The 20,162-nt window shown below is 42.8% G+C and overlaps 1 protein-coding gene across 2 annotated transcripts in view; it reads left to right on the top strand.

The window, feature by feature from the left end:
- MBOAT2 (membrane bound O-acyltransferase domain containing 2) overlaps nucleotides 1–20,162 on the top strand; it is a 153,322-nt gene that overhangs the window by 107,514 nt on the left and 25,646 nt on the right. For both annotated transcript variants that reach the window (XM_032172165.2, XM_058426795.1), the window contains 2 exons: nucleotides 10,019–10,074; nucleotides 15,798–15,852. In XM_032172165.2, coding sequence (XP_032028056.1) covers nucleotides 10,019–10,074; nucleotides 15,798–15,852 — 111 coding nt within the window. The remainder of the gene's footprint in view (nucleotides 1–10,018; nucleotides 10,075–15,797; nucleotides 15,853–20,162) is intronic.

Here is a 20,162-nt window from a genome sequence, read left to right as displayed (position 1 = left end):
CCTTCTCAGTGCTAATCTCCTGTCCTGGATGACTGTCTTCAAGGTCCGTTACCATCTGAGGAATCCTGGGACAGCCTGTAACAGGTATTTCTCCCACCTCCTCAGTTGTAATTGGAAGACTTGGCTCTTTTCACATGCCTTTCTTGTTATGCCTGAAAGTCCCACACCCTTATTAGGAAGGTATATATTAGCCAAAGCTGGAGCTGTTATCTACATGAATATGGGGAACAAGTTACCCATTTGTTGTCCCCTACTTGAAGAGGGAATCAACCCTGAAGTCTGGGCATTGGAAGGGCAATTTGGAAGAGCAAAAAATGCCCACCCAGTCCAAATCAGGCTAAAAGACCCCACCGCTTTACCTTATCAAAGGCAATATCCCTTAAGACCAGCAGCTCATAAGGGATTACAGGATATTGTTAAATGTTTAAAAGCTCAAGGCTTAGTAAGGAAATGCAGCAGTCCCTGCAACACCCCAATTCTAGAAGTACGGAAACAGAACGGTCAGTGGAGACTAGTGCAAGATCTTAGACTTATCAATGAGGCAGTAATTCCTCTATATCCAGTTGTACCCAACCCCTATACCCTGCTCTCTCAAATACCAAAAGAAGCAGAATGGTTCACTGTTCTGGACCTGAAGGATGCCTTCTTCTGTATTCCCCTGCACTTTGACTCCCAGTTTCTCTTTGCCTTTGAGGATCGCACAGACCACACGTCCCAACTTATGTGGACGGTCTTGCCCCAAGGGTTTAGGGATAGCCCTCACCTATTTGGTCAGGCACTGGCCCAAGATCTAGGCCGCTTCTCAAGTCCAGGCACTCTGATCCTTCAGTATGTGGATGATTTACTTTTGGCTACCAGTTCGGAAGCCTTGTGCCAGCAGGCTACTCTAGATCTCTTGAACTTTCTAGCTAATCGAGGGTATAAGGTGTCTAGGTCGAAGGCCCAGCTTTGCCTACAGCAGGTCAAATATCTAGGCCTAATCTTAACTAGAGGAACCAGGGCCCTCAGCAAGGAACGAATACAGCCTGTACTGGCTTTTCCTCACCCTAAGACATTAAAACAGTTGCAGGGGTTCCTTGGAATCACCGGCTTTTGCCGACTGTGGATCCCTGGATACAGCGAGATAGCCAGGTCCGTCCCTCTATACTCTAAGGAGACCCAGAGGGCAAATACTCATCTAGTAGAATGGGAACCAGGGGCAGAAACAGCCTTCAAAAACCTTAAAGCAGGCCCTAGTACAAGCTCCAGCTTTAAGCCTTCCGACAGGACAAAACTTCTCTTTATACGTCACAGAGAGAGCAAGGATAGCTCTTGGAGTCCTTACTCAGACTCGTGGGACAACCCCACAGCCAGTGGCAAACCTAAGTAAGGAAACTGATGTAGTAGCAAAAGGCCGGCCTCACTGTTTACAGATAGTTGCCGCGGTGGCCGTCGTAGTGTCAGAGGCTATCAAAATAATAGAAGGAAAGGATCTCACTGTCTGGACTACTCATGATGTAAATGGCATACTAGGTGCCAAAGGAAGTTTATGGCTATCAGACAACTGCCTACTTAGATACCAGGTGCTACTCCTTGAGGGACCAGTGCTTCAGATACATATGTGCGTGGCCGCCAACCTTGCCACTTTTCTCCCAGAGGATGGGGAACCAATTGAGCATGACTGCCAACAAATTATAGTCCAGACTTACGCCGCCCGAGATGATCTCTTAGAAGTCCCCTTAGCTAATCCTGACCTTAACCTAATACCGATGGACGTTCATTTGTGGAGAATGGGATATGAAGGGCAGGTTATGCCGTAGTTAGTGATGTAACCATACTTGAAAGTAAGCCTCTTCCCCCAGGGACCAGTGCCCAGTTAGCAGAACTAGTGGCACCTACCCGAGCCTTAGAACTGGGAAAGGGAAAAAGAATAAATATGTATACAGATAGCAAGTATGCTTATCTAATTCTACATGCCCATGCTGCAATATGGAAAGAAAGGGAGTTCCTAACCTCTGGGGGAACCCCCATTAAATACCACAAGGAAACCATGGAGTTACTGCAGGCAGTGCAGAAACCCAAGGAGGTGGCAGTCTTCCACCGCCGAAGCCATCCAAAGGGGAAGGAGTGGTGCGATCTCGGCTCACTGCAAGCTCCGCCTCCCGGGTTCATGCCAGTCTCCTGCCTCAGCCTCCTGAGTAGCTGGGACTACAGGTGCCCACCACCATGCCTGGATAATGTTTTTTGCATTTTTAGCAGAGACGGGATTTCACCATGTTAGCCAAGATGGTCTCGATCTCCTGACCTTGTGATCCACCTGCCTCGGCCTCCCAAAGTACTGGGATTACAGGCATGAGCCACTGCACCCGGCCGCCTTTCACAACTCTTATACAAAACTGTGGAGTTGGGCAACATGGCTTCTCCCCTTTCTAGGTCCTGTGACAGCCGTCTTGCTATTACTCACCTTCGGGCCCTGTATTTTTAGCCTCCTTGTCAAATTTGTTTCCTCTAGAATCGAGGCCATCAAGCTACAGATGGTCTTACAAACAGAACCCCAAATGAGCTCAACTAACAACTTCTCTGGAGGACACTACAACTGCAGGGCCCCTTCTTTGCTCCTAGCCAGCAGGAATAGCTGGAGTGGTCATTGGTCAAATTCCCAACAGCAGTTGGGGTGTCCTGTTTAGAGGAGGGATTGAGAGGTGAAGCCGGCTGGGCTTCTGGGTCAGGTGGGAACTTGGAGAAATTTTTGTCTAGCTAAAGGATTGTAAATGCACCAATCAGTGCTTTGTATCTAGCTAAAGGTTTGTAAATGCACCAATCAGCACTCTGTGTCTAGCTAATTGGGTGGGGACTTGGAGAACTTTTGTGTCTAGCTCAAGGATTGTAAATGCACCAGTCAGCACTCTGTGTCTAGCTAAAGGATTGTAAACGCACCAGTCAGCACTCTGTGAAACGGACCAATCAGCACTCTGTAAAACAGGCCAATCAGCACTCTGTAAAATGGACCAATCAGCACTCTGCAAAATGGGCCAATCAGCACTCTGCAAAATGGATCAATCAGTACTCAGTAAAATGGACCAATCAGCAGGATGTGGGTGGGGCCAAATAAGGTAATAAAAGCAGGCCACGCGAGCTAGCAGTGGCAACCTGCTTGGGTCCCTTTCCATGCTGTGGTGGCTTTATTCTTTTGCTCTTTGTGATAAATCTTGCTGCTGCTCACACTTTGGGTCCCCACCACCTTTATGAGCTGTAATACCGCGAAGGTCTGCAGCTTTACTTCTGAAGTCAGCAATACCACGAACCCACTGGGAGGAACGAATAACTCCAGAGGCAGCCTTTATGAACTGTAACACTCACCACGAAGGTCTGCAGCTTCACTCCTGAAGTCAGCAAGACCACGAACCCACCAGAAGGAAGAAACTCCAGACACGTCCGAACATCAGAAGGAACAAACTCCAGACACACCATCTTTAAGAACTGTAACACTCACCACGAGGGTCCGCGGCTTCATTTTTGAAGTCAACGAGGCCAAGAACCCACCAGTTCTGCACACAATCTGATAGCCACAGGTGTGCTTGTCATGTCCATCACTCCTTTTTAGAAAGTATTATTCACGTTCAGAGTCTAATTGTAGATGTGCTTCTGTGTTCTCTGAAATGAGTCACGGAAGGCTCCCCCTTGGGCCTTCATTATCTTCCCCACACATGGCGCCTAGCAGCTGTGTTGTAAATAGGGTTGATGTGAATCATTCAACTGCCTGCAAGTAGTGGGCCTGTATCTTGGCCCATTCTGTGGGAGTGTCTCCCAGCCCCTTGACCTACGTTTGATTACAGGAAACATTCCGTTTAGCTGCCACTAATGTAATTCAAGTTACCAGGAGTAAACAGAGATGGATCCATTTATGGTTTGCTTTGTCTGTTCCCCACCCTACCCAACCAAGCCTTTCTCCCTGAATGTATGTGTGTTCACAAAGCAGTGTGGTACAAGGTTCGTCAGAAACATGCAGTGTTGTTCTCACCCATAAGTGGGAGTTGAACAATGAGAACACGTGGACACGGAGGGGAACATCACGTATCCGGTTCTGTCGGGGTGTAGGGGTTAGGGGAGGGGTAGCATTAGGAGAAATACCTAATGTAGATGAGGGGTTGATGGGTGCAGCAAACCACCATGGCACACGTATACCTATGTGACAAACCTGCACGATCTGCACCTGTATCCCAGAACTTGGAGTATTAAAAAAAAAAAATGCAGTGTTTTCCTGAGGCTGAGAAGCTGGTGACGGGCCTGCAGGGCCTCCTTGATGTGTGCCCTCTCACCTGTTCTTTCTTCTTCAGTTCTGCTCTTATCCCAGTGTCTCTCCCTGGAACACGCTTCCAGCCGTATCTGCATGTCCAAACCTCTGCAGTCTTAAAGGCCCAGACTAAATGACTCTTCTTTGAAATGCGTTCCCTCAGCTCTCTGTGCAGATCTTCAAATAGCTCACTGGGCAGTGGATACTTTGTTATGTAGTTATACACATACCTTTCATTTCCTGTTCTCAAGAGAAAGCTTCTCCAGAAACAGCACCTCCCTTTTGATTATTAGGTCCCTTCAGCGCCATTGGCTTCTTAGCAGTTCTGGCAGTTACTATGCAAAGGTGTGAATGGGAGAAGGGACCCCGCTCCTGTTAAACATCTGCTGTGTCTTAGATACTATTGAATTTAATCCCCACGGTGGCATTGTTATCCCGTGTTTTATAGATAACCGTTTTGAGAAAAGTTAAATAACTTCCTTGTCTTCCACAGCTGATGTGAAGTGGGGTCAGGATTAAGTGTTCTGACTCTTATGTCCAGCTGCCTATGTACCCTGCTGTCTAGGGCCTCTTGTGCCAAGCGTGCCTAAAGCTGCAGTCCTGATTTCCCTTCTCAGTCAGCTTTCTCCTCCTAGTTAGTTACTCTGGTCAAAAACCTTGGTGGTACCAGGTATGAAACCTTGCACTGGATACATTATCAAATCCCATTGATTTTCCTTTCAGCATAGATCTAGAGGTGACTTCAGACCTCCTGTGCTGTTACCCTGGTCTGAGCCACTGTCTTACCCTGCCCACCTCCCCTACCCCTCCCCTTGCCTCTGGTGCCCCCACAGTCGTTTTTGAACCTAGAGTCAGAATATATTCTTTTAAAACCAAGTCACTCTTTTGCCTAAAATCCTCCGGTAGTTTCCTGTGTCACTCAGATCCAAGCCTGTGTCCTCACTCTGCAGAGCCTGCTGGATCTAGCGTCCTGCTTGCCATCTTTAGCTTCTGTTCCTCTACTCCTTGCTTGTCACATTGGCCTCCGTACTGATCCTCCAACGTGCCAGTCACACTTCTTTCTGGGGCTGTTGAACTTCCTTTTCTCTCTTCCTGGAACGTTTTTACCCCAGGCCTCCACAGAGCTTGTCCTCTATTTCACTGTCATCTTCTGGATGAGGCGAGTTCTCACCTGTGTTCTGTATTCCTTAGGCCCCTTACTCTGCTTCATTTCACTGCCCAGGACTGGCAGCATCTGACACACTGTATCTTTACCTGTTTATTTGTTTATAATCTGTCTCTTTCCAGTGCAGTATAAATTTCGTAGCAGCAAGGACTTGGCCTGTCTTGTTCACATTGTATCTTTGGCACGTAGAATAGTACTTGGTGCATCATAGGTGCTCATTAATTAAATACTTGTTTTTTTCTGAATGGAGCAGTAAGTAAATGAATGAATGAATGACTAAGACCAATGGCCTTTTCCATTATCTCTCACTTTGTATTCATTTGGTGTTAGGTAAGTGGGGTTACTTGGTATCAGTGGATCTTGTTTGGATGAAAGGGTACTTGTACACTTAGGATAAGGGAGGTGAACAGTTAACAGTTTGCCTCTGTTGCTGGGTAACACATGTCCTGGTGGCAAGCTGTTACCTAGTAGATGCTTTTAGTTGATTTGTAACATTAATATACAGACTTCCCTTAAGCTTAGTGGTCTCCCAGAGATAATGGAACAATCATGAAAGTAATTGTTCATTTTTAGTGTTCCTTCTCTTATAATGTTTAACTACATTTGAGTTTTACTGTGTAATAGAACCAAATCCTACTATTCTTGTTCTTTGTAGAGAAAAAAGTGTGTGAATATATTTTTTAACTTTTTCATCCTTTGTTTTATTTCAGAAAGTCTAGAGTTTTTACTTCAGCTGAATTTTTTAATATTAGCTGAAACTGTTATATCAGTTGAAGTATTACTTTGAACAGTTACCTTTCATATTTTCCCACATTCTTAGCAGAGTATCACTGGAAGGAATTTCGGTAATACCACTTAAATATACAAATGTTGTCCTATAGAAGGAAAGGGAAGCTCCATCCTGAGGCCCTGACCTCACTCTGGAAGTTCCAAAGCCTTCTGCTTCCCCTACCTTCTCCAGCTTCCAGTTTCCATCCTAGGGAAACAGGAGGTTCTTTCCAATGCGTGTCAAGGTATCCCAGACTTTCCTAGGGCCCAGGAATTGGTTAGACACTGAAGCTCCGTTAATACAAAGTCAACAGATATTTAATAGTTAAAATGTCAGTAAAGATGTAAGTGAAATAGTTGTGTGAATCACCCTAATTGTCCTGAAACAGAGATTTATGAACAAAATATGCTGTTAAGAAAGCCCACTGCAGTTACCTCCCTGTGCACCATTGCATTGTTTTTGCTGTAAATGCTTCCTGCACAGTTGTTCCTGCTGTGGAAGGGTGAGGTGTGCCCTTTCCCATCAGTCTTTCTTGTCTCCCAGCCATGTACATGCTGCGTTGGACTCATCTGTCTGTTTTGCCCTCCAATTTGCATTTCTAAGTTCTCTTTAATCTGCTCATCCCTTACTGAACTTTTCCTATAATCCTTTCTTATTTTCATCCATAACATACTCCTGCATAGTTCCCTACGATAATTTTGTCTTCTGTCTTTCTGTTTCTCCATGTGCTACGCACCGGCTGATGGGTTGGACCAGAAGCATTGGGACTGCCATCCACTTAAAACAAAGGGAATGTATTGAGCTAATGACCATTAGGAAATGAAACCAAAACATCATGAGGCATTTCTATAAACCAGTCACCACACTGACAGTGTATTAGGTGCCAGGTACTGAAGGCATAGAAATAATTAAAGCAGTGTTCCTGTTGAGTAGCTCATGGGTTTTTTGTGGTAATAGAAAAGTAAACAAATCATTACAATATATAATAAATGCTTTCAAGCACAGATGAGAAAGAACAGATGGGAGAGAGTATAATTAACCTACAGAAGGAGTAATAGATCTTGACTGGACACTTAGATTAAGTTTATTTGATATTTTAAAAATATTTATTGGCCAGGCACAGTGGCTCACACCTGTAGTTTCAGTACTTTTGAGAGGCTGAGGTGGTTGGATCGCTTAAGCCCAGGAGTTTGAGACCAGCCTGGGCAACATGGCAAAACTCCGTGTCTACAAACAATTTAAAAATTACCCACGTGTGGTAGCATGTACCTGTAGTGTCTGCTGCTTTGGAGGCTGAGGTGGGAGGATCACTTGAGCCCAGAAGGTCGAGGCTTCAGTCAGCCGAGATTGCATCACTGCACTCCAGCCTGGGTGACAGAGCGAGACCCTGATGAAAAAGAAATTTTTTTTTATTTAGCACATATTTTGTGCCAGACACTGTGCTACAGGCCTCATGGACTTTCTTAAAAAGGGAGAGATTTTAAAACAACCACTGAGATTTAATAAAGAAAACAACTACGAATGTGAAAACACCTTGAAGGAAACAAACAAGGACTGAGATGAAATGAAGGGTATTTGTGTGCGTGTGTGTGTGTTTTTGTGGGCAGAGGGAAGCTACTCGAAATAGAGTTGTCCAGTGGGCCTCTTGTGTGAAATGACTCTTCAGCTGATTCATGAAGAGGGAGGAATAACTTATCCTTGTAAAATGGTTCAAGGAAGAGTAATCTGGGTGAAGGGAGCAGCATTTGGAGAGAGTCTGGAGTATTCAGGTCTGTTTCCTGCCTTCCCTCCCACTCTGTTAGGGCCTGATTCTTGGAATCAGCAATACAGCTACACGTCACCTGTCCTCCCAGCCACACGTCACCCATCCTCTCAGGTACACATCACCCATCCTGCCAGCCACACCTTACCCGCCCTTCCAGCCACATGTCACCTGTCCTCCCAGCGCAGCTTACTTTCATAAGAGTTTCTGTGTCCTTTGCACCTGATGGAATAGAAGTTGCACGTGGGTTCAGGGGCCCAAGTGGGCACAAGAAGGACACTCAGAGCACTTATTTGCATTTTTTTAACATCTTGTCTGGGTATACCTGACAGCTTATTGTGTCACTGAATTGACAAAATAAATGTAATAATTATTTTATCAGTTGTTACTATGTTTTAAGGTGACATGGAAATTAGAATTTAGAACTGAAGAGAATTTTATAACTCACCAGTGAGCTAAACTATGAAAAGAATTAGGCAGAGTGAGAAAAATGATTCTGTCCCCCAGGGAAATGGAAATTATGGGGCATTTTTATCATTTTCAAGGGCTTGAAAGGTATCTTGCAAAGCAGAAATAGCAATCGGGTGTCCAAACCACCTGGGGGATTAGGTTGGTTGAAGCATGATTTCCTGAGGAGTGAGTATGTAAATGTAAGAACTGACTTTTTAAGGGAACCTAAGAGAAATCTCCTCCCTTAAGCACTTCCAGTTTAAGAACATTTGTCATTGATGAGACCTTCCTGTTAGTTGAGGAGAATGAGCTGTAGCTTCTCAAGGGCCCAGGTCTGTGAATCAAATTTCCAGTGGTAGGAATGTTTAAAGCAAACCTTTGCTGCTGTTAGCTGACCTTGTGAGAAAGACACCTCTGTTTGCCAGAGGCAGCAGTTCGAGTTTCTGCACTGAGCGGTGTGGACTGCTGGAAGAGAGCAGGTCAGAACTAGACCCACGGGGGTCTAAGCCTCCCTAGCCTGGGGCCCTCTCCCCGCCTGGCCCCTTTCCTTGGCAGTGCATGGGGTGATGCTGTGTGCGCCACACTGTCCTCAGGATTCCGTGAAACATGTTCTCCTCTGCACGTGTATAGAGCACAGTCTACCTTGAGGCAAAACACAATTTCCTGGTTTTATTATATTATTGTTTCAAAAAATTAAATAACTTCTGGTCAATTGTTCTTCAAAATAGTCTGTAAGCTAATGTAATAGTTAAAGGATAAAAGCCTTCCTGGTGGTTTTATTTATTCTTATTTTACTTTATTTATTTTTATAGAGATGGGGTCTTGCTCTGTTGACCAGGGTGGTCTCAGACTCCTGGACTCAAGCGATTCTCCCGCCTCAGCCTCCTGAAGTGCTGGGATTACAGGCATGAGCCACCGCGCCCGGCCTTAACTGTTTTTTAATACTGTCTAGAAGCTAATGTAATCCTTAAAGGTTAAGATGCATCCTGGCGGTTTTCTTGTGTGGATGTGTTTTTTCCCTTCCAAATTATTCATTCATTTAAAATAATTATGAAACATGGGAAAATAATGCCATTTTTTGCTTATGATTTTAAAGTGCTTTTCTCTTTGAAATACATCATGATTTTGGTGCCTTAGATGGCTGTGTTTAGAGTCCATAACCCCTGGGTGCCTAGTTTTTAGAATAGGGAGTTGAGAGTCTGTCCATGATATGATGAAGAAAGTACTGAGCCGAAAGCAGGAGACTGGGGCCATAGCTCATGCCTGCGTGCTTCCCACCTCCGGGCCTTGTTTTCTAATGTGTGAGATGAGGGGGCTGGGTTAGATCACTGGGTCACCGGAGATTTCTTTTAGGGGTGGAGCCTTTTTCTTCTGTTTTTTGTTTTTTGAAGCCTCAGAGAAAGCCCAGATCCCCATCTCCTATGCTGTCCTCAAATACATAACTCCTGAGTTATTGCTGAAATTCCTTGGAGGTCTTTTTTATGTTAAAAATTTCGGGATTTGTAGTGATAAAAGCAGAATAAACTCTTAACTCATATGTCATAAGTATTGTTTTAACTTTCTTCTTTTAAAACACTGATTTTTTTTATCTTGTCACAGCCCAATGATGATCATTACTCAGAAGATCACTAGTTTGGCTTGCGAAATTCATGATGGTAAGAATTCTGAAATTAATTTTTATTGCTGAAAAAATTTAATTCCAATAATCTTTTGCTTGAGATATTACCATAACTTTCTGCTATCAGAGTAAGGAAATGGAGGGAGGTAAGATAAGGAAATATACTTAACTGTGCTTAGGATTATGAAAAATGCTTGCTTTCCTTCAGTGTTTTATCTTCATTTTAAATTCAGTGCAGTGACAGAAAGTAGAATAGTGTGATTTAGTCATATGGCCCACAGTAGTGATAATTTGACGTATAAAGGAAAGAGACATTTGGTCTAGATCAAGTTTTATTATTTCCTGCTTCAGCTCCTCATTAAATTTTTATTATAATTTATGTGCTTCCCCCACCTCTTCTCCTTTATATACACAAATTCATAATTACGTGTTTCCATGTATTTTTATTAGAAATATTTCTGTCTTCAATGAGTGGACATCTAGTCCTGGCCTAACAGGACTCCGAGTCGTGAGATTTGGGCTCTGATTCCTTCAAAGACTGAAGAAGCGAAGCATCCCTATTAGAACGGTCATTTGTATGTAGCCTGGGGAGCTTTTGAGATGAGTTTGAGCCCCACTGTGTCTCCACCCATCCTGTGCCCACTCCCTGGGCAGGTTATCCCTCTTATTGTCAGAGGACCAGCCTTGACAGTACTGTGGAGAGAGAGAGAGAGAGAGAGAATATTCCTCTTCTCCCCTCTGGCTACTAACAAGCAAAATTAACACTGAATTGGGGGGGGGGGGGGGGGGGGGGGGGAGGGAAGGAGGTAGATTAAAAACTCTCTGCTACTTGGTTAATCAAGTCTGCAGGTTAAACAGCAACTGTCTTTTGCCCTTCAGAAAAAGAAAAACCACTGAGGGAAAATTCTGCATACAGTAGGGAACATGCAGATGTGGCTAGAGTGTGGGTTTTGATGGATGAGCAAATGTATGCTCAGATTCCAATTCAGCTTCTTACTGCTTCAATTTTCTCCTTTGTCAATGAACAGTATGATTCAGCTTGGAGGGTTTTTTCGTGGATTATAATTTATGCACAGTGTCTTGTAGTTCTTGCATCGTGATCAGTGAAGTGGGTGAAACTCACTAGACCCTGATACTAGACTATAGTTATAAAACTTATACTAGGAAACACTAGGTAAAAGCTTATAATTATCTTCAGGTGCTAAAACTTCTGTAGTATGCTGGTAACAGATTACTCCTGTAACACTGGAAAGAGAATATAGGAAAGTTGTGGATCAAGGATATAATTTTGTCCATAGGTCTAGAAGTATCTGATGACAGTATATATTCAACTCAGAAAAACAACAAACCCCATTTTGTGACCTGTTCTTTTAAATGGATTTAATGGTAATTATCCCTTTAGAACAGTTTAGACTGTGATTAGTCTTGGCAGCATTTGAGGAATTCATACACTTTAACTTTTCAAACTGGGTTCCTCTTCTAGTTTGCTTCACTACATCCTCCAAGACAGTCTGCTGCAGGTCTGCCACATCCCATACCACCTACCCCTTTATTCCCAAGGGATAGATTGAACCCTGTCTAACCCATATTTTCTCAGCTAGTCTTTCAGAGAAGGGCCTTATTATCTGTGTATCAGGGGACCCCAAGACCACTCCCAGTTTGGTGATTCACAGGACTTAGCATGTAGTTGAATTCATGGCTAACACTTATTACAGTGAAAAGATTCCAAGCAAAGTCAGTAAAGTACTAAGGTGCCTGTAATGAAGTCTGGAAGAAACCAGGCACAAGTTTCCAGAAGTCGTCTCCCAGGGGAGTCACAGAGAATGTACTTAGTTCCCCCAGCAACAAATTTTGACAACACCTGTGAAGTGTCCGTCAGGGAAGCTCTTTAGACACTCAGCACCCAAAGTTTTTATTGGGGGCTGGTCACATAGGTCCCCGCTGCCTAGCACACACCAAAATTCCAGGCTCCCAGAAGGAAAGCAGGTGTTCAGAATAAACCACATTGTTGGCACAGATAGGCTAGGCATAGCGGACATTTCCTTATCAGTGTAGGGGACTGTGGACCAGCCAAGTTCTCACACACCAGCCATGGGCACTCCTTATAAGCAGGCCTTTCTAAGGATAGCATTCTCAGAACTATATTAACTTGTTTCTGCACAGCCTCATTCTGGACCACTCCTAGATGAAACCAAATAAATTACCTACAACTGTGTCTGTTTCTCAACTATCAATCCAGTGGCATCATTCCTATTTGCATCTTCAGGAAGCAGGTGTTATTTTATCTTTGGATATTTCTCGGCATGGTTTTTAAGACATTTCATCACCCTCATATAATAGAGCCTGCTTGCCCTTCTGACTTTGAATTGTGTATATGAGATTGCTGAGGGCTTAGGATGAATGACTAAAATAACCTGCTGGCATGTTTGCTCATGAAGTCTGGCTTGTATTGTGACCTTTAGGGATAGTGTAGCTGGTTGTCTTGCTGGCAGCTTCATTGATGTCACTTCACAATAGGAATACTTGAACCTAACGGAATGTTTGTACAGGTCGAATATCTCTTATATGAAATACTTGAGAACAGAAGTGTTTCCGATTTTGGATTTATTCAGGTTTTGGAATATTTGCATACATATAATGAGATATCTTGGGACCCAAGTCTAAACACAGAATTAATTTGTTTTATATATACCTTATACACATAGACTGAAGGTAATTTATACATTATTTTTAATAATTTTGTGCATAAAACAAAATTATGTGTACATTGAACCATCAGAAACCAAAGATGCCACTATCTCAGCCACCCATGTAGATAATCAGTGGTTGTTTGGCATCACCATGATTCCTGACTCCGAATTTACATGAAAATGATAAACAATCATTTTCTTTTACCTATTCATACATAAGTACTAAACAGTGGAAGATACGCCATTCCATTAATTCAGTGAAAAAATGGTGTGTTCAGGGTAACTAAGCAGCACAGTAGAATCACTGGACTACCTGTATCAGCTGTTAGACACAACAGCAGTGGCAGGCTTTCAGTCTCTGCTTGCAATGTGGTGTCATGCCAGGGCTCAGAAGTCTTGTCATACCCCGTCGTTTGCTGCACTGCCTCACTTGTACTTGGTTAGACTTCTAGCTTTAAAAAATGATATCTTGTCTTTAATTGGTTTTTGGTGATTCTTTTGGCAAGTTCCCAAGTTTTGAACTGAGAAGGAAGGCTGGATTTGTTGTGCATGTAGACTTTTGACACAAGTTTGTTCTATGCAACTCTATCCTTTAAGCTCTGTGTTTACTTTTCTTGGTTAGTTTACACTTCAAAAGCAGTAATCACTTCTCTGAGCAACATGGCAGACTGAACTGGTGTAGAGGTCCACCCTATGCCAAACACTTGGAAATGCTGACTAAATATAATGGCATAGTTTGTGTATGGCAAAGCTTGAAATCACAAAGAAGGCTATTAACATGTCACTTGCCTGGTAAAAGCATGAGGGAAAAAAGGATAAGGAGTTTTTAAAAATTGAATACATATCCTCATTTCTAAAGATGGCTCTTTTTTTTTTTTTTTTTTTTAAGGAAAAGGTGGACAGCATATATCTGATATGGGGGAAGAAAGTAGAATTGTCACAAGTAGGAATTATCCTTTTTTGGGGGTTTAAATCCTGATAACGTTTTACCGTTTTCTCATCTTCGATCATCTTTTTTTTTTAAGTGTTTTTTTTTCCTCCTGATTATAAAAAGTAGGTATGTGATCATTGAAGAAAATTTGAAAAATACAAATTGGAAATACGAAGAAAAAATAATTCCATGTCCCTCCCCCAACATTTCTCAGAGCCAGACTTTTTTTGTTGTTTTTGGCTGAGTCTTGGCTCACTGAAACCTCCGCGTCCCAGATTCAAGTGATTCTCCTGCCTCAGCCTCTTGAGTAGTTGGGATTATAGGCGCCCGCCGCCACACCCAACTAATTTTTTTTTTTTTTTTTTGAGACGGAGTCTCGCTCTGTCGCCCAGGCTGGAGTGCAGTGGCGCAATCTTGGCTCACTGCAAGCTCCGCCTCCCGGGTTCACGCCATTCTCCTGCCTCAGCCTCTCCGAGTAGCTGGGACTACAGGCGCCCGCCACCACGCCCGGCTAACTTTTTGTATTTTTTTTTTTAGTAGAGACGGGGTTTCACCGTGGTCTCGATCTCCTGACCTCGTGATCCGCCTGCCTCGGCCTCCCAAAGTGCTGGGATTACAAGCGTGAGCCACCGCGCCCAGCCTTTTTTTTTTTTTTTTTAGTAAAGACAAGGTTTCACCATGTTGGCCAGGCTGGTCTCAAACTCCTGACCTCAGGTGATCCACCCACCTTAGCCTCCCAAAGTAGTGGGATTACGGGCGTGAGCCATTCTGTGCCCGGCCCCTTCTTTTTTATTAATATTTCCTTTATCATCTTATGAGGCATGGTTTTCTTTTTACATAATTGTCAAAAGTGGAATGTGTAATATATTCCCATTCCCCAGTTGTTGCATGTAGAGGTTGTTACCTTTTTTCTGCTATTATATATAAAGTTGTGATGATCCTTGTCATAAATCTTGAATCACACCTTGAGTTATTTCCTTAGGGCTAGAGTTTTAGGAATAGAGGGTAGAAAGATTTCTAAAGTGTTTGCTATACTGGTTTACAGAAAGATGATGTGAGTTCCTCTTGGTACCTCATTTATTTGTTTATCTTCTGTCTCCCTACTAGAATATAAGTGCTATAAAAGCAGGGAGTTTGTTTTTCCTCTGCTCTTTCCTCAGTGCGTAGAATAGTTCCTGAGGCGTTTTAAGACAGTAATTATTTTCTTCTCATCTTTGTTTTATATACATGTAAAATACATAAAATGTGTGTTTTACATAATTTAGATTGTATTATATGAGTAAGAGCCCTTTAAAATTTCTGCATACTTATAATAGGTGAAAATGGCATCTTGCTCTTTTAATGTACATGTAATGGTTTATAATGAAAACGTTATTAATCGTGAAATTAACATTTCACATTAGCTGGCTACATGTATTTCTTCTGCGATTTGTCTTTTCATGTTTTTAGTTTTGTCTATTTATTTCACTGTTTTTTAATTGCTTTAGCTTTGGTTCTTTGGGGGAATATTACTACTTTACTAATATTAATTTATTAATTTATTAATATTAATGTTGCTATTTGCTTTTTAATTTCATTCCCCTTTGGTCTTTAAATTGGATTTGAGGTATATATTTTTAAAGCATATGGATCTAGTAAATTGATGTGTAATCTTAAATAATATATCCTCGTCTTTGAAGAGAAAGGTAAATGGATGGATGAAGATGATGTATTTGAGTTTGGTTTTCATGCATTGGAGTCATGGAGGAGTAAGGAAATTGCTCCTTGCTTTATGTTGAGCTTCTAGTTTATAGTACTCATGCATAGTCATTTAAGTCATCCCATAATAGAAAAATTGTAATGCCCCTTTTTGAAAAGTCATAGCATTTACTATTAAGGATAATAACATTATAATTTTTAAAGTGCCAGCATTTGGGAATTCTCTAATTATAACTCCCGTTAGAGTGGAGTCAGATACCCAACCATGTGTTATTTTATAGAGACTTTTCACATGAGAAGGAAAGGAACAGTCATTATATCAAAATTAGGAATATAATAGCATGAATTTCAAATGACGAAAGTAATGAAAGTGTACATGGGCAAAAATGCCATTTTGGGGAGAAATCTTAATTGATAAGAGTACCTATTTTTGTTTCTTAGGGATGTTTCGGAAGGATGAAGAACTGACTTCCTCACAGAGGGATTTAGCTGTAAGGTACGTGCCTTTGCATCCTATTCTGCCATGCTTCCTGCACCTGTGCCTAGGACCCATGTTCCTTCTGTGACTGAGGCTGACTAGTCCTTCTAGAGATACTTCTGAAAATCAAGCCTCACTCCCTCCATGCACCTCCCTCCTGCCAAAGCCTGCTGGGAGGGGCTGGGCATCCCTTCTACGGCTCCTCTAGCACCCTGCCTCTTCGATTGTACATGTGCGCCTCCTATGGGCCATGAGGTTAGCTGCTAAAGTTTTCATCCCTATGAGACTCAGTTCCTTGAAGACAGGAGGATAGTATTGTCTTCATGTCTGCCATGTAATAATTACTGGTAGTAATAGCAGCTACCATTTACAGGCCAGTAACTTGATGGCAGGTACTGGGCTAAGATACAGTACATTAATACAGCACATCAGTGCCATATTTTGAAATAATAAAGAACCAGTCACATAATTCTCATTATTATTTGAGGAATTCACTCTGGGATAGGCTTCTACTTCATTTATTGAAGGCACTCTGATGACTAATCTAAGGAATGGCTTAATTTCACAGTGTCTATCTCAACTAATATAATTTGAGATGGAATACTCATTATACTTAAAGAAAAATTTCCCACGGGTTACCTTGTTTCCAGATCTAGAACGAATAAGTGCATAGCTGCTAGAAGAATGAGGTTGTTTGTGATATTATTTAGAACTACACTAAGTATTCATCTTTCATCCCAGGTGGCATGTCTTGGGGGTCTTTTTGTATTTGCCCGTCTTTAAAAATGTTCTATTCTGATATCCCCTATAGTCAATCTTTATGTATCAATAAATAGACACTTGAGTAGCTCTCCTGACGAGAGGTTAATTTGGTCTTGGTTCTTTGATCTTTAGGAGCCCTTGTGCCATCCCAGTAGCTACTCATTTACAGACACTCAGCTGCCATTTCCCCCGTGCCTCTCACATCAAGAGCAAATACCCAGACCTGGGTAACCCCACCTCTTCACCTACCTGAACAGTGGAAGAAAGCTGAGTGGAAAACACTGTCTTGCTGACTGGACTCATTTTGAATTTGTTACCCCAAATTTAAAATTAGGATCTTTAGTATCGCCAGTGGTTCTGCGTTTCCTCAGTCCACCCACTTGCCCACACTCTTCTAAGATGATATATTCTTCTTCCTCCCAGACTTCTAACACGCCATCCCCCATACTCATGTTGGTAGCAAGATTTTATTTTTTGGAGAGAAAAAAAAGCAACCCTACTTTGATTCTGCAACCACCAAATCTACCATGCTGCCTGAATCTATAACACAGTGCTCTACTTTCTTTCCTGGTGTCAAGTACTAGCTGTCCATCAACTAATCGAAGGCCAGCTTCTCACTGCTGTACGGGGTTCACTTCCTTCTCAAGGATTCAGCTGCATCAGTTACTCCTGCCTGTTCACGCACCGATTTCTCCCTCTCTATTGGGCCATCCCCACCACCTGAACAGAACAAGCTCATGACACCTCTCATTCCCTTCTGGCCATCACCCCATTACTGCACGCTCCTTTAGAGGAGCACTTCTTGAAGGCTTTCTCGACATTCAGTGTCTCCCCGCATTCTCCCCTCAGCCCCCTGCATTCAGGTTTTTGTGCCCACTCTTGGTCTGAAATCATTCTTTCAAGGTTGCCCTTAATCTTGGCCGATTTCATTGTCAGCCTGTTTGCATGGTGCTGAACCTCAGCAGCACTGGCCAGTTGGCCACTCTTCCGAAATACCTTCTTCACTTCCTTCCAGGACACTCCCTTCTTTCAATTTTTCTCCTCCTTCACTGGCTCTTCCTCTCTGTCTCTTCTGCTGCATCCTCTGCCCCTGCTTCTGCCTTATCACTAGCCTGGGCTCAGCCCTGGACTTTGTTTTCTCCAGGTGGTCACATCCATTGGCTTGAAAGGCCACCTTCGTGTTTGAAGTCTCCTTAATTTATATTCCTGCCCAATCCACTCCCCTCGGCTCCAGCCTCATTTATCCAACTGCCATTTCAAGGTCTTTGTATGGATAGTGACAGGCAGCTCGAACAGAACATGTTCAAAACAGAACTTCTGATTTGTCTTCCTCTACCTTCCTCCTCCCGCATCTGTTCCTCCACCATTATCACCCAGTTAGCTAATAGCAGTACCATTATCACTGGTGGCTTGGGGGGACTTCCATTTTCTTACAGCAAATCCACTTCACCAGCAAGTCAAGTTAGCCCTTCCTTTAAAATTAATCTCTAGTCTGACTGATTTTCACCGCTTCCACTAGTCACATCCCAGTACAAACCCTCATTTTCTACTTGGTCTGCTGTGGTAGCTTTCCTTCCTGGCTTCCCTATTTTCTCCCATGCCCTGTACAGCCTACTTTTCAGCTAGCAGCCAGAGAAGGTTTTAATGTGCATTGGATTCTATTATTCCCGTCCCCTGATGAAAATCCTCCAGTGGCTTCCCCTGTAATTCAGAATAGAATTACAAACCCCTGACCACAGCATATAAGGCCCAGCAAGAGCCCAGAGCTCGACCATGCTTCCTCACTCAATCCATTCTTAACTGTGCAGATCGCTCTGTCAAAAATACCCCTCCCTTCCTACCATCACTTTCTGTCCCTTTGCTCCGCTTTGTTTTCTTCATAGTAGGTATTACTGTCTGATGTTATACAAGACATTTGTTTTAATTGTCCCTCTCCCTGCCCCTGTCATTGAGGACAAGAACTTTGTCTCATTTATTGTCCCCATCATCCAAACCATGGTCATTATTTGGAGTGATTTCGCCTCCAAGAGTCAGCTGACAATGTCTAGACATTTTTGGTTGTTACTGCTGAGGCGGGTGGTGTTACTGGCATCTGGTGGGTAGTGCCTAGGGGGTGCTGCTAAACACCCTGCACTGCACAGGAGGACCCCACAACAGAGAATCATGGGTCCAAAGTGTCAGTAATTCTGCACATGAGAAGCCCAAGCTTGAGACAACACATAGTTGATATCAAATATGAATGGAATGAATGAATGAATCTTGTTTGATATTATATATTACAATTAGACTTAAGTTTTCATTTTATAAATAAATATAGTTATTTACTTCAGTACCTAAAATGACTTGTTGTTTGATATGACAGTTGAACCAAAAATTACTTAAACCAGTTTCATGGTTTAGAACTATCTCCTGTCCTTGCTAATGGTGATACATAGTTTGACTTGGTGTTAAAATAATTGGTATTGAGAATGGAGCTCTGCTGCTGGAGTATAAGGAGTTCTTTTGTAACCTTGTGACTGCAGGGTACTTACCCTGGTCTTTGATACAGTGAGAAAGCATGCTGTTTCATCATTAAATAGAAAGAACTAAAAGAAAATCTGCCAGAAACATTTTCTGTCATCAGTTTCAAGCCCTAAAAAGAAAATACTTAAGGTTCAAGACATTTTTAAAAGTGGAAAAATAATTCTGGAAAAGTTAGAAAAGTAGTTTGGGCTGAGCGGTAACCCAGATAGTATCAGATGGACAGGAATCACTATTTTGTTCTATTTAATTTATCAAAGAAAAATAATATATGCTAAGCTAGGCAAGGTAGGTGTGTGCCTGTCATCCCAGCTTTAGCACTCAGGAGGCCAAGGCAGAAGGATCGCTTGAGCTCAGGAGTTTGAGTCCAGCCTGGGCAACATAACAAGACCTAGCTCTTTAAAAAACTGTTTATGAGAGTATTCTCTCAACCTCTCTTGTCCACAAGAGTGTTTGTATTTTTTAAGGAGACAGCTTTTCATATTCAGACAGGAGCAGGGACTGTAACATGTTCAAGAAGCCTGCCTGCTGTCCCCAGGTGCAGTTGTGCTTTCTTTGTGATGGTTTATAATTGACAGTGGACGGTAGACTTCTTAATGCAACTGTTTTTTTTTTAAATATACTCCTTATTCATTTATATGATAACATAAATAGTCTAAATAGTCTCCTGTGTTAACTACCCATTTTCACCATGTTACCCATAGGTACCGTGTATCAACTGGACAGACCTCTAAGGAGCGGAATTGACTTGACTCCCTTTTCTCCTCCACCTCACAGCCAATCCCTCTGCAGCCTTCAGGCTCCACTGCCAGGATACGTGCAGGGCATCTGCCCCCTCCTCCAACAATTGTCACCTCCTGCCTGGAGACCGGGGGAGCCCCACACATGGGCTGGAGTGACGCATTGAGACATAGGTCTTTTAAAGCCCTGCTATGTTTTTTCATTTCAGTCGGAGTAAAATCTGAAGTTCCTGCCATGGCTTGTAAGGCAAGCCCCGTCTGATCCCATCTCAGCTGTCTTCCCTGCTCCCACCTCTTACCCTGGGT

The sequence above is a fragment of the Hylobates moloch genome, unplaced genomic scaffold (assembly GCF_009828535.3).
Source record: "Hylobates moloch isolate HMO894 unplaced genomic scaffold, HMol_V3 SCAFFOLD_13, whole genome shotgun sequence".
Lineage (NCBI taxonomy): Eukaryota > Metazoa > Chordata > Mammalia > Primates > Hylobatidae > Hylobates > Hylobates moloch.
This window is presented reverse-complemented; position numbering and strand designations above follow the sequence as displayed.